This window comes from Limulus polyphemus, unplaced genomic scaffold (genome assembly GCF_000517525.1).
Source record: "Limulus polyphemus unplaced genomic scaffold, Limulus_polyphemus-2.1.2 Scaffold7624, whole genome shotgun sequence".
Classification (NCBI taxonomy): Eukaryota; Metazoa; Arthropoda; class Merostomata; order Xiphosura; family Limulidae; genus Limulus; species Limulus polyphemus.
The window spans coordinates 20,401-34,406 of record NW_013673234.1 but is presented as its reverse complement, the minus strand read 5'-3'; the positions used below and the strand labels follow the sequence as shown (position 1 = coordinate 34,406).

Sequence of the window (14,006 nt, the reverse complement as noted above, 5' to 3'; positions counted from 1 at the left end):
TAGAAACCGGTTTTCGATACCCGTGGTGGGCAGAGCACAGATTGCCCATTGTGAAAATTTGTGTTTAATTACAAACAAACAAACACTTTTCCTCCACTTACACCCTTCTGACGTCTGTGATTCACGTTAAATAATCCTCTTATATCACTAGTTATTTTTTCAAAAGTTGTATACCCCCGCTCCTGTTGCTACACATGTCCGATTTTAAAATTCAACATCCTGAGATTCTTGTCGCCCGGGTGCCCGGCATGGCCAGGTGGATAAGGCGCTCGACTTACAATCTGAGGGTCGCGGGTTCGAATCCGCATCCCACCAAACATGCTCGCCCTTTCAGCCGTGGGGGCGTTATAATGTGACGGTCAATCCCACTATTCGTTGTTAAAAGAGTAGCCCAAGAGTTGTCGGTGGGTGGTGATGACTAGCTGCCTTCCCTCTACTCTTACACTGCTAAATTAGGGACGGCTAGCGCAGATAGCCCTCGTGTAGCTTTGCGCGAAATTCCAAAACAAACAAACAAACAATCTTGTCGCCCGGTGGGACAGCGGTAAGTTACAGATTTACAACGCTAAAACCGGGGGGTTCGATTCTCCGCGGTGAACGCAACAGGTAGCCCAAAATGTCTTTGCTCTAAATCAAACCCTCTCTTCCAGTGTCATCTGTCAACAGTATTAGTGTACAGATTTTTGATCATCTAGAATACTAAAGTTTTTTTTTTGTTTGTTTTTTTTGTAATCAGTTTTCGATTGATTAATATAGAACACCTTTTATATACGAAGTTTGAAACTGTTTTAAATAATACACTGATTACGGATCGTATATTCATTGATTACAGCTTTTAATTAAGAACTTTGTAGATTTTATTAGGGGACTATTGTCGTGTATCAGCTAGCTACACACACACACACACAGGCGGCGAAACTTGGGGCACCGTATTCGCTACGTTAACCGTGACCATTAAAATCAAAATTCAAACAGCGACACAAGTTTCTATTCCCCATTCAAAGGGGCACTTCGCTATCGGGGGTACGGACCCCCCCCCCCGATTCCTCTGGATAACAACAACCCCGCCCATCTATCTGTCTAGTTACACGTCTTTATGTATCTGACAATGTCTTAGTCTATCCGTCTTTCTAACAATGTCTTAGTCTATCCGTCTTTCTAACAATGTCTTAGTCTATCCGTCTTTCTAACAATGTCTTAGTCTATCCGTCTTTCTAACAATGTCTTAGTCTATCCGTCTTTCTAACAATGTTTTAGTCTATCCGTCTTTCTGACAATGTCTTAGTCTATCCGTCTTTCTAACAATGTTTTAGTCTATCCGTCTTTCTGACAATGTCTTAGTCTATCCGTCTTTCTAACAATTTTCATCTATTCATTCTTATTTGTCTGTCTTTCCTGTCTTGTTTATTTATTAATAACACTATGTGATTGTAGTAAAGTACGTAAAAACTATTTTGATCTATTTGCTTTATTTTATAATTTAAAATATACATATACAGAAAAATCTCATTAAAAAATCAAATTTTTGTCTTAATTGTTCTAAAAAACCTGTTGTTGTTTTTATGTTAAAAACCAGCGAATTAGTTTTAAAAACTGGCTAATTTCGATTCTTTGTACTAGTTTTTTGTTGTTATTATTCTAAAAACTAGCTAAGTTTTTGTTTCTCTTGACATAGTATTGGCTTTTTTTTTCTTTTGTTTTACAAACTGATGAATTTTTATTTTATTCTACCCCCTAATTATTATTAATAAGCCAGAAGCCGTGAAATGTAAGAATTAAACTCAATTAAGGCTAATCTTTAAGTGTTTTATATGTGCTGGAAAAACGTAACAAAAATATATGACGCAAAATAAAATATGAAGACCAACATATTTTTAGAAAATTAACTTAATTTTAAGTTAAAATTTCGGTATTGTATTTTTTTTTTTTACATGTTACTTAGACTGCTCAAGGAAATACGTGTTTTGGCCGGTGCTAACGTGTAACCATAACAATAGCCGTTTTCAGTATTATTACCGTTTTTAAAACCAACAATGATTGCGTACACGGTTTTTACAGAAGTATTGTTATCGATACAGAATGTTTGAGTACCAACAGAACAGCGGTCAACATATAGCAGCTACAATGTGAGTAAATAATACCCAACTCAGAAAAAACTCAAAAATAGTCCTAGCTTCACTAAATTTGCAAATGTAAAAAAGAGGATTGAAGTCGAATCCATTTCTTCATAAGAAAACCCAGTATGTATTCTGTGCTCTGGTCGTGCAGTTAAAACAACAGAAGAGATATTGTTTGTCAGGAAATTTAACTACACCGAGAAGGATTTAACGGAGCATATATCTTTTATCATCATACGCTGTTCAGTGCATTTTTGATACAAAAAAAAATTACATAGTTGTCGTATTAACCCTAAAATTGAAAGTCTGTTTATTAAAACTTCATGATCTTAGAACGAATTTTTTACAATGATATGTAAAACATTATATATATATATATACATAAACCTTTTAAAGGTTACTGTTACGAATCAGAGATTCTAATTTATGATTAAGATCTAATTTATGAGGTATTGCACTGGAACTTCCTTCGGTGTTAAGAAAAGTTTAATTCTTTGCAAGGCCCTTGTTTTTTTGTTCTTGTATTGCAGCCTGAACTCATTAAGAAACGAGACAAGTTGATTACAGAATATTTACAGAAAGGATGGAAAACCAAGTCATAAATAAACGTAGGCTCGTTACACCGCTATCATTTTGGACAACCGTTAGCTCTAGTGTCCCTCTCAGTCACCAGGGAAATCCATGCATTTTACTTAAAAGCAATTTCATACGTCTTAATTAACCCGTTTGCTAGTCTCGAGCGTACGTTATGTTACCTTATAAGCACTTATTTGTATCTGTATCTCAGGTTTGTCTCCCGTTTTCTTTGCTAGAACCCTATCACGATTCTCCTTCTTCAGCAATAGTGTCCTCTCGGAAACTGAGATCAAGGGGTCTGCCTGGGGTGCACTGGGTATATGCCCCTGCGTTAAGACGACGAAGACTTATAGATAACTTCTGTTTTAAAGTCTGATTTTTACTGTAACCTTGTTCTTCTGAACATTCAGTTTCTGGAACGATATGGTACTTATATTCGTCTCCAAAGTCGACGTTGCCTTTGTACGAGTATAATTCTGTTGGAAGAGACCCGTGTGTTGAATCACTCCCATTTATAGAAGTCCAATGTTTGTCTCTTCGTTTCTTCTTCGTCTTATGTTTATGGTGATGTCTACCTTGGAGCGATTCATGGTTAGACCCACTGTTTTCGAGAACCGAGGTAGATTTAGGAAATTGTTCTTTTCTCGCTCTTTTCTGCGCTCTCCTAGCGGCCTTGTCGTCACGTGACGAAACCTCTTGATAACTGATACAGACAGGATTATCCTTTTTGTGGATTTCTTGTGAACACTGGTCATCTGGGTCATCGGTACGAACTGGTATCGACTCTGAGGATAGCCTCGCCGGAATTTTTACCACTGTATCTTGCCCTTGTGGGTTAGCAAATGATATTTTAATAACAGGACTTGTCCTTGGAGCGGTTAATGTTGTCATATAATTTTTAGAGATCCCGCCCTTGTTTTGATTGAAAAAAGAATTGCTAATATTATCTTGAGCATCTGCTGACTTAGGCCTAACTTGATCTACCTGCTGGGTGGTTTTAGATGTACCATTTGTTTCCGCTTTTACCACCTCTAGAAAATCCTCAGTGGATCTCCTTTTACGTAATTCTGTGCACCTAAATTGGGTTACGTCTTGAGAAGAACGTCTTTTTGGGGGCACCGATTTACATTCGGGGGCATTTTGAACTTCTGGAGGTTCACCATTCTTAGAACCAGTGAGGAATTTCAACAAGTTTTCTTTGTTTGTAGGCCTACCTGACTTAGAATATTGTGATTCAGCACGATATCGACCCGTGCGCGTTGACAATCGTCCTCTACCAACACTATACCCCATGGGGTTTTGGGGTAGCCCGTAAGGACGGCTAAGGTCAGTGTGAAGGGCAGATGCTTTTTTATTATTACATTTATGTGTAGTAGGACTAGGTAATATGCTTGTTTCTATTCTCGCCTTGACAGATTCTGATTCATCTGTTTTAAAACTTTGAAGCTCTTTAGCCTTATCCGCATTTTCATTGCACATAGAAAAACAACGAGAACACAAAACCGGTCTTGGCCGAAGTCGTCTCATGCGGACATGCTGTTGTCGCTCCCGGCTATTCCTTCCCTGAGGCCGCCGCCGCGACGGAAAAGAATCCTGGGTCGTTGAAAAATTTACGGCGTCCTTCTTTCCACCTGGGTCAAAATAAGTGTGTCTTTGTTTTAATGAGTAGAATGCTTCTTCGGATTTTTCGTTGGTACGGGTTGTTGAGTCCAACATCTCTTGAAACTTAAGGGAAGAAATACCTGGCGGGCCGTTCCTAAAGAATTCAAGACAGAAGCTAAGACTTAATCAATAACAAACGTTAAAAATATCATCAACACACACACACCCTTTTTTTGGAATCTGACTTCCATTAAAATTTCACTATTAACTAAGTGTCTACAAAAGAATGCATAAGTTAAAAGGTTCTTTTTTACAAGTTTTTTGTAAATAATTTGTATACACACTTTTGTAGCATTTTGTAGAAAAAAATGTGGACTACTTTTCTTATTGATCTTGAGACTTTAAAAAATTAAAACTCAAGAAGATAACATTCAGTGATTCGTGAATTGTAACCCTTACGTGTCTACGAGTAAACTGTTTCCAATGGCTAGTATTGACACGTGAGGAATACGGTGAAAACATTATTTTTTTATTATTTATTCAAATGTATGAACAAAACGTTCAGAATTGTTGTTGAGAACTAATCAGTATTCTGCATTTCAAAATCAAGACATTCAACAATGCTTCATTATAAGTTATATATATACTACACACGTTGTAGGGGGTGGATTTTCTTAGCAGATTTAATTTATTGACATTTTATTTAGTTAACTGGGAAATTTGAATAATTTAACAATGCAGTATTAAATATATAAAAGTACGTCAAATTTAGGCACGAGGCTTGTGAAAAGGTCACACTTAACCATTGTTGGATATAATTAAACAAAAAAAAACCTGATATACAGCTATTGTCCAAGCTATATAGACGTGTAATAAAAAGGGCATACTTAACCAGGGTTAAGTTTAATCAAATACAATATCTATAACATTGCTATTGTACAAGTTGTATACAGGAGAAGGTTTTGTAGAAAGGTCATATTTAACCAAGGTTAAGCCTAACTAAACATAAAACCTGCTATATTGCTAGTTTACAAGCTATATAGATGAGAAGATATTGAAGAAGTGTCATATTTAATCAGGGTTACGGTTATTTAAACACAAAACCTGAAACACTACTATCGTATAAGTTATATAGATGAGAAAGTATGGAAGAAAGGTTATACTTAATCAGGTTTAGGGCTAATTAAACAAAAACCCTGAAACTACTATTTTACAAGATAGGTGAGAAGATTTGACAAAGAGGTCATACTTAACCAAGGTTAAGCCTAATTAAATGTACACGTTACTGTTTTACAAGTTATATATATGGTAAAATATTGCAGAAAGGTCATATACTTAACCAGGGTTAGGGCTAATTAAATGTACACGTTACTGTTTTACAAGTTATATATATGGTAAAATATTGCAGAAAGGTCATATACTTAACCAGGGTTAGGGCTAATTAAGCAAAAAACTTGACACACTACTACTGTATAAGTTATATAGATGAGAATATATTGGAGAAAGGTTATACTTAATCAGATATAGGGCTAATCAAACACAAACCCTGAAACACTACTATTTTATAAGATGTATAGATGAGAATGTTATGCAAGAATGCCGTACTTAACCAAGGTTAGTGCTAATTAAACACAATATTTGATACACATCGCTTGTACAAGCTACATATATATGACGAAGTTCTGAAAAAGGGCTAATCAGAAACAAAACCTGAAACACTGAAAGGACTAACTTATTTTCATGTAGTATATGCATGCTTATTTGAAAAGCTACTGTAATAAAAATAAAATAACTCACTAAATGGGGATCCAATCTGAAAAAGCTTCTGGCGAATTTAAGCAAACTGTACAAAAAACAGATTACTTTACAATCTGTTGTAATGAACCTTTGGAGAAAGGTTACACTTGTTACGCCTAATTAAACACAAATAAGTAGAGAACCTCAGTGAAAGGGGTGAAAATGAAAACAGATTACTTGGCACATTATAATACTGGACCTTTGGAGAAAAGTTACACTTGTTAGGCCTAATTAAATATAAATCAGTAATGAACCTTTGGAGAAAGGTTACACTTGTTAGGCCTAATTAAATACAAATCAGTAATAAACCTTTCTCCAAAGGTTACATTTGTTAGGCCTAATTAAATACAAATCAGTAATGAACCTTTGGAGAAAGGTTACATTTGTTAGGCCTAATTAAACAAAAATCAGTAATGAAACCATTATGTTTACGGATCTCTTATGTTGAGATATAAATGATAAAGAAATACGTTTCTAAAAGTTGAAAAAATCAAATCTTGACTTACAAAATTGTCTGTTTTGTCCATTATAAGAAAAAACTGAAACCAGAATCAGACATTTCTTCATTTTTATTATTAATATATTTTATAGACAACAATTTGTATAGAATGTGAATGTAAAGGATGGTCCCCCACGTTCTTTGTAAGACGGTTCCAACAGCTTAACTTAAGTCTCTTTATAAATTTTAGGTTTATTTTCAGTGTATGGAGAAAGCCGTGTTACTTCCGCCGTAAAGAGCCTTGTATAATGTGAGTAAAAAAAGAAAGAGTTCTGAACTTTGAATTATTTTCCACATATATATTTATAGCACCACATTTAGATAATAATGAAAACACCTAACGCAACGAGGTTTCCATAGAAACATACAGACTACTTTGATAAACTCACGAAACTGTATCCCGTAATACAGTGAAAGCCCAGTAGAAGCAAATGTTATTCCCTGGCATAAAGCGAATAGGATGTGTGGGTAAAAACCGGACGAATTTTTAGAATACTGAAAAATGATTGTTTGATTTTTAAATTAGACGAAGCTATATTTCCATACAATAATTTGTATTCTGTAGCACATAGCACAAGTTATGATAAAATTAAACTTTTTTTCTATCTGTTATTTTCTGGTTGATTCAACTCAAAGAAGAACTTGGGTGTTTCTATACAGCTCAGCTCCAGTGTAACGGCTTTATGTTTAGAAAAAATTTAAACAGATGTGTTATTTGTAATTGTGCACAAAGCTACACAATGGGCTATCTGGGCTCTGCCCACCACGGGTATCAAAACCCGGTTTCTAGCGTTGTCCGCAGACATACTGCTGTGCCACTGGGGGGCCAGATGTGTTAAAAACAGTGTTTATATATATATTGTTTATAATTATTATTATTTGTGAGTGTTCATGTAATCTTTATCCCCTTGTAAGAGAATCTCATATTAACAAGATGGATAAGAAGCTTTATTATGATTTTAAACTTCGGTTATCCATATATGATGGACAGGAGTTTTGATAACATTTATACATTTTGTAATTAAAACAGCCTCATCTGTGTAAGCTAGCCAAATATATACACAAGTTTTAATGATAGCTTTACGGTTAAAGAATCGGAAAATATAGTACTTTTAAAAAATTGATGTTTGTATAGATGTTATATTGCAAACATTCTGTCTGATGAAATAGTTGCTAAATACAATTTTGAAAAATAAAAGTGAAAAAAAAATCAGTACAGATAGCGCCCTTCTAGTGAAGATGAGTTTAAAAGTGATTATTTACGACCCTGGTACATATAACTGTTCACTTAGTCAGATGTAAGTTTAAGATCCTTACGAGCACAGCAATTCAGTAAGATCTTACAATAATACATTGTTAATTATTTCCTTCCTCGTAATTATGGTCGGCGATACATCCCTGAAACATGATTAATTATATTAATACAAACTGAAGACATCTAAAATATGGGAGAGGTTCTTGAATCCGCTGGGAAAATTACTCACTTCTTGGAGACTTCAAGTAATAATCCCTGAAATTCTCTGGTTTCGAAGTGATAGGTTACAACCAATAGATCAATCAGGGCCTCTTCTACAAGAACGTTGATTTTTGAACCTTTCAGTTGTGTCAGGGTGTTCATCTCTGTATCGGTAGACCTCGCCATTGCTATGACCCACTACACCATCGTTAGAACAGTGTTCGCTTTAAGTCATAAGACACGCATGCGCAGCAGCGTCTTATCCACCCCTCTTACAGCCTGACTAACTCTGCCGTGAGACGGGCAGCAGGCATGTTGACCCCCCTCCTCCCCTCTGAAACATTGCATTCAGATTAACTGGGAAATTGTTATTAGTAAATAATTCCACTGATTATTTATAAGTTTTCCATTGTTTGGGATAATATAACAGGATAAGCAAGTCAAAATTAATCGCTGACCTAATCCCCAATACGTACGCCGAAAATGATATTAAACAAAAGGAATACTGAGTATTGACACTGATATATATTTGGAAGAAGAAAATAACTTACGCCGTTATAATAATAATAATAAACATGCAAACGTTTATATGGTATTGCTTTTATCAACCTGATTATTTCCGTATCCCTGAGGCAAGTTAAAGACGCTGGCCTTGTACTGATCAAGTAAAGTGAAGTAGGCTTAGACCTAATAAGTGGTCAGCGCCTGGAAACAAAAACGTTGAGATGGAAACCGTACATACTACAAAAGAAAGAACATAAAACGTTCAGTTCAGCTTATTGTGTTATTGGTTTTAAATGTGCCATTTACACCCTCTCATAGTATATAAACCAACAGTTGTTTTTTGTTGTGTTTTACTTTCCAGTTGAAATTGCTACTGGTTCAAACATAATTTATCTTCGATTTTGTCCTACGTGTTCTTGTTAGCAAGTTTTATTGAACTGAATAACGAATTCGGCGTAGAACTGATAAAAAACTATTTTCTTTACTTAAGCATACACTCCAGAGCCGAAAGTTTCTAAAGAGTTTATTTGCGGCTTTATTTACTGTCAACATTTAGCTGATTGTATGACATCCGAGAGAGAGAAAAAAACAGACTAACGGATACTATTAATAGACAGATGGATCCTACCGACTGTTTTTAGTGTATTTGTTCTTTCCCTGTGTAAGCATGTAATTTAGGCCAAACAATGTGACTCAGCAAAAAGTAAAAATTAATATCCCTCCCCAATATAAGCAAATTACTTGCGATTTTTTTGCGAAAACCTTTGTTTTTGTACTTGAGTGTCACATTATGATCGCCATTGTGAAAGTAACGTCAGTAAACGACTTGAAAGACGTGTATTGTCGCGCTACGCTGAAATCTCTGTGTAGTCTTAAAGCCTGTTTTTTTGTGGCGCTCGTACAGCGCTGCAACATGGCGTCATCATTTCTATCCCGGCGTCCTTTGTAGGAAACTAACGTATACTGTGGAAAGAAAAATGTCTGACCTTGATTGAGAAGAAATGGAGATCACGCTGAGCAATTATTCATTAACTTATACACACTGTAATATCCTTAATTTTTAAGTAATTATCGGTGTAGCGTGATGAATAAAAGACGAATATTTAAACTCTCCCTCTGTGTGTCTCTCTCAAGATCTTGATACACATATAAACATGTATTATTATGGTACTATCTACACAAAGTTAAACGATTAAAATAAAATTCTGTGTTACAACATGTATTATTATGGAACTGTCTACACAAAGTTAAAGGATTAAAATAAAATTCTGTGTTACAACATGTATTATTATGGAACTGTCTACACAAAGTTAAACGATTAAAATAAAATTCTGTGTTACAACATGTATTATTATGGAACTGTCTACACAAAGTTAAACGATTAAAATATAATTCTGTGTTACAACACAGATGGTTTATTTGTTTGTGATTAAGCACAAAGCTACACAATGGGCTATCTGTGCTCTGCCCACCACGGGTATCGAAACCGGATTCTAGCGTTGTAAGTCCGCAGACATGCCGCTGGGGGGCGTCACAGATGGATAAAGCTGATCGGAAACTTGCAACATTTCGGGTGAATGCTCTACATCAGATGTATGACTGGACTAAAACTGTTATAGTTATGTACAAAATTCGAAACGATATAGATACAGAACGATAAAGAAAGAGGTAAATACACAATGCCGTGTAAAGTAATTTACAATCGAGTTTAAATCTGCACTAAGGGAACAATGCCAAATTTACATGGAAAATAGTTTATATTTACATTTTGTATTGTTCTGTTAAAAACGATGAGTTAAAATTGGAGATATAACAAACCGATAAGAACCAATACAATAAATCATGTAACTCAGCTGGGCGTGGTATGGGCTTTGTTATTCATTATGGGCTAGTTTGTTTTTTAAGTTATCAACTCGCTTCACGCTCGAGCTGATATTTAGAGGGATGACTTAGCTAAAGACTAAATAAAGGTCAAACTCATTCATCTTGCAACGAAACCCCCCTGGAGGCTAAGCGGTAACTATGCGGGCTTCTAACAATAAAGAGTGGGTTTCGATACCCTCTGTGGACTAAGCACGTATAGCCCATCGTGTAGCTTTGCTCTTTACAAAAAAAAATTAACAAAAATATATCTCCTCCCCTCAGCCATTATGATCGAAAACTAGCAGTTTGAACCATTGTAATCACAAAATTTTATTAAAATATTTAAAATAATATGATTTACAGAATTATAAATATTTTTCGTAAAATTAAATGTATGTGAATCAAAATATTTAATATTAGAATACGACTTTTATCGACACGGAATTTTGTTGTTGTTTTTTTCAAAACAAAAAACATCGATAGGTTTAGAGGGTCGGCGAAAAAATGTTATATTAAAAGGGGTGAATAAAGTTTGAGAACCGCTGACTTAGGCTACACTTGAATTAACAAAGCGAGTTTACTTGTAACAATTATATTTACTTCTATATTTTAACCATAAAAGCTGTTACGTTTATCAGTATTTATACTTGAAATGTTTTAAATGAAACAACAACAAATTAATGTAGATTTTATGAGTAATGTCTGACTAAATAAAGGCTGTGGAATTGTGCATAGAGTGCATAAAAGCATAAAGAGTTAGTTGATTTTCGAAATGCAAAAATATTTTTGATGATGTTTTAAATTTAAATAAAACTTTAGAAAGAAATCTTTAAGTAACACGCGGAAGAAAACGAGATCATTATGGAAATGAGGTTTACACTCCTCAGGTCTTTATGGCCCCCTCGTAGTTTTCGATCGTTTGCGATTACTCTTTTGTCGTTAATATCATTTATTGATGGAAGCGACCCGTCCATTGGTAACAAAGAAAATGTTTTCAACAAATGCGGGCAACTGGCGGCCATATTGACTCTGTTGCCGTAGCTAAGCAAAACTGTTTTTTGTTGTAACCACCGGTTACAAATGTAAGTAAACATAAATACTAACTCACTACAGACTCGAAAGGCCTCGGAAGAAACGTTAACTTATTTCTGGCGTCTTTCTTTGTTGTGCGTTGTTGTTTTTTTATTTCAATGTACGATAAATATATATATTTAAATTGTGTAGATGAGTAAAATTAGTTACATCAACTTCAAAATGTGATCATGAAAATAAGAGTTTATATACACCAAACAAACACGCTGGTGTGTATCAGTACAGGTACATTCTGTTTTTCTGTGGTACAAATTACTGTTACTAGCGCCTTATAGTAACGATGAGGCTAATCGATAGCACGAAACAACAGATAAAACAAAGCTGTCGAGAAACTAACACATGTTGTATGCATATTAACATTGGTGACGTCATACCGGCGCGTAGCAAACACTGTATATTTTACCACCTCGTGATATAATAAGTACCTTCGTGATACAATAACGCTTTGTAGTTAATCATGCTTGTGAATTCTTCAAAAAATATTATCTTACGATCAGTGAAACTTGTAATGTAATCGTATTTCCATGTTATTACAGTAATTTTTACTTCTACTCTGTATCGTAAATTACCCGTTTATTCGTCGTCGCCAAAGTTAAAGAATCTGGTTTTTGTTGTTTTTTTCATTCTTATTCGTAAATGTCTCCCATGTCGAAAACTTTCGACATTGTGAAAGGAAACTTTACCTGATTCTCAAAACCTCTTAGTTATTTATTTTTTACTGGAAACTATTTTTTGCTTTTCGCATAAATTTTCTATACTAAATCACAGATTTCGACTGACCTTATAAAGAGTAACATAAATGAGGCTTAGCAAACGATTACTGCTCCTGCTACGCGCCCGATGTTTGGTGTTACTACAAATATAGAAAGTTTACTCTAGGCAATCGAACATGGAATTTTTAGCCTAAACGGAAGCTTACGAGCACTTTAGCTAATCGGCCAAGTCAGTGACCCCCTAGTGTTCGGTGTGTCCTCCATTTTGAATTCCTAATAAACCGGAATCATTCGCCACCGCAAGAGCTCTCAACCAAACAACGGGACTGATTGTCACTCGTATAACGCGCTCACAGCTGAAAATGCGGAATGTGTTCAGGAGCATCAGATCTCGAATTCCAGACTTTTCGATACGCAGCCCGACACGCTAACCACATTTATTCCTGAAACTATCGAAATAACAGTATAGACAGTGTCACGATATTCTGTCTATAAAAAAACAAAAACAAGTAAACAATACTGTCAACATAACTTACAGCCACTCTGTTAAATAATATATTTGCACAGGAGCTTATAAAAACATTTATATAGAATGCTGTAAAGGTATTTTTATTGAAAGTATTAAATACATTGTTATAGTAGTTCGTATATAAATTCTTATGGAAGCTTGCAAAGTACATTATTATATAAACTTATAAACATATTTTTATAAATCTAAAAGCCCCCCCCCACCAGTGGCACAGCAGTATGTCTGTGGACTTACAACGATAGAAACCGGGTTTAACTACCCGTGGTGGGCAGAGCACAGATAGCCCATTGTGCAGCTTTGTGCTTAACTTCAAAACAAACAAATAAATCTAAAAAAGATGTGTGGTTTAAATCTGATGTAAAAGTTTGAGATTGCTAAAAGTAGTTATAAACTTCAATTATTTTGTAGTCGGTTTACTATATTATTGAATTCATCTTTTTTGGTTCTTGTCTTCAAATTTTCTTAGGCTTACCCCAGATTTTATGCTTAGCTGTACATATACGTGTGTTATAGTTGTCATTATTCAATTTCATTCAACAGTACGTGGACAGATATTCCGTGTTAGTGTAGTCTGTGGATTACAGAGTTTCATTTGGTGTGTTTATAGCAGTAACTTCAAGTCAGATTCCAAAGCAACCCAGAATTGTTAAAGTTTCTTCTCACCTGTCAGTCAAAACTGACAATGTTTCGCAAGATGGGCTTGAGTACTGTACACGTGTAAATCGTTGTGTTCAATCGGAGTGGCGTTTAACGACACGAACTGATGAGCAGAAACCAATATTATACGTACCTATACTATAGCGCCAAGCACTGACTACCTGTATTCTTTGACACACATACATATTATAAACTCGCCTGACCAGTATAGTTTGACTCACGTAAGTTTAGTACACAAACTTCTCAATATGTGGGCGCTATTTACTAACGTCAGATGGTGTCGGACCTAGTTAACCAATCAGCTTCTAGATAGCCGGAAACGGACTGGGAAAAAGGAAGATTGTGGTGTATTACCATGAAATGTGTATCAAATAAATGGAAAATATTTGGCAGGTTATATTTATAGGTCTTAGCAGCTTATAATATAATAAATAAAAGGCTGGGGCGTGTCAAAATATTCGTATATACAATTTTTTATGGGTAATATATAAAATGCCTAATACTTATATCAAACAAATATGAACCTATTATTATTATTGATTAAATTGACAACGTACTTGTGTACGCATGGGCGTCCGGCGGGGGGGGGGGAGGGGGGGGA

At 35.1% G+C, this 14,006-nt stretch overlaps 1 protein-coding gene across 1 annotated transcript; it reads right to left on the bottom strand.

The window, feature by feature from the left end:
* Positions 1-2,415: 2,415 nt before the first annotated feature.
* LOC106474739 lies at positions 2,416-8,267 on the bottom strand. The gene is made up of 2 exons (XM_013935431.2): positions 8,076-8,267; positions 2,416-4,449 (listed from the first exon to the last, which is right to left on the bottom strand). The coding sequence occupies exons 1-2, from the start codon at positions 8,231-8,233 to the stop codon at positions 2,937-2,939; spliced, it is 1,671 nt and encodes a 556-aa protein (XP_013790885.1). The 5' UTR covers positions 8,234-8,267; the 3' UTR covers positions 2,416-2,936.
* Positions 8,268-14,006: the final 5,739 nt, after the last annotated feature.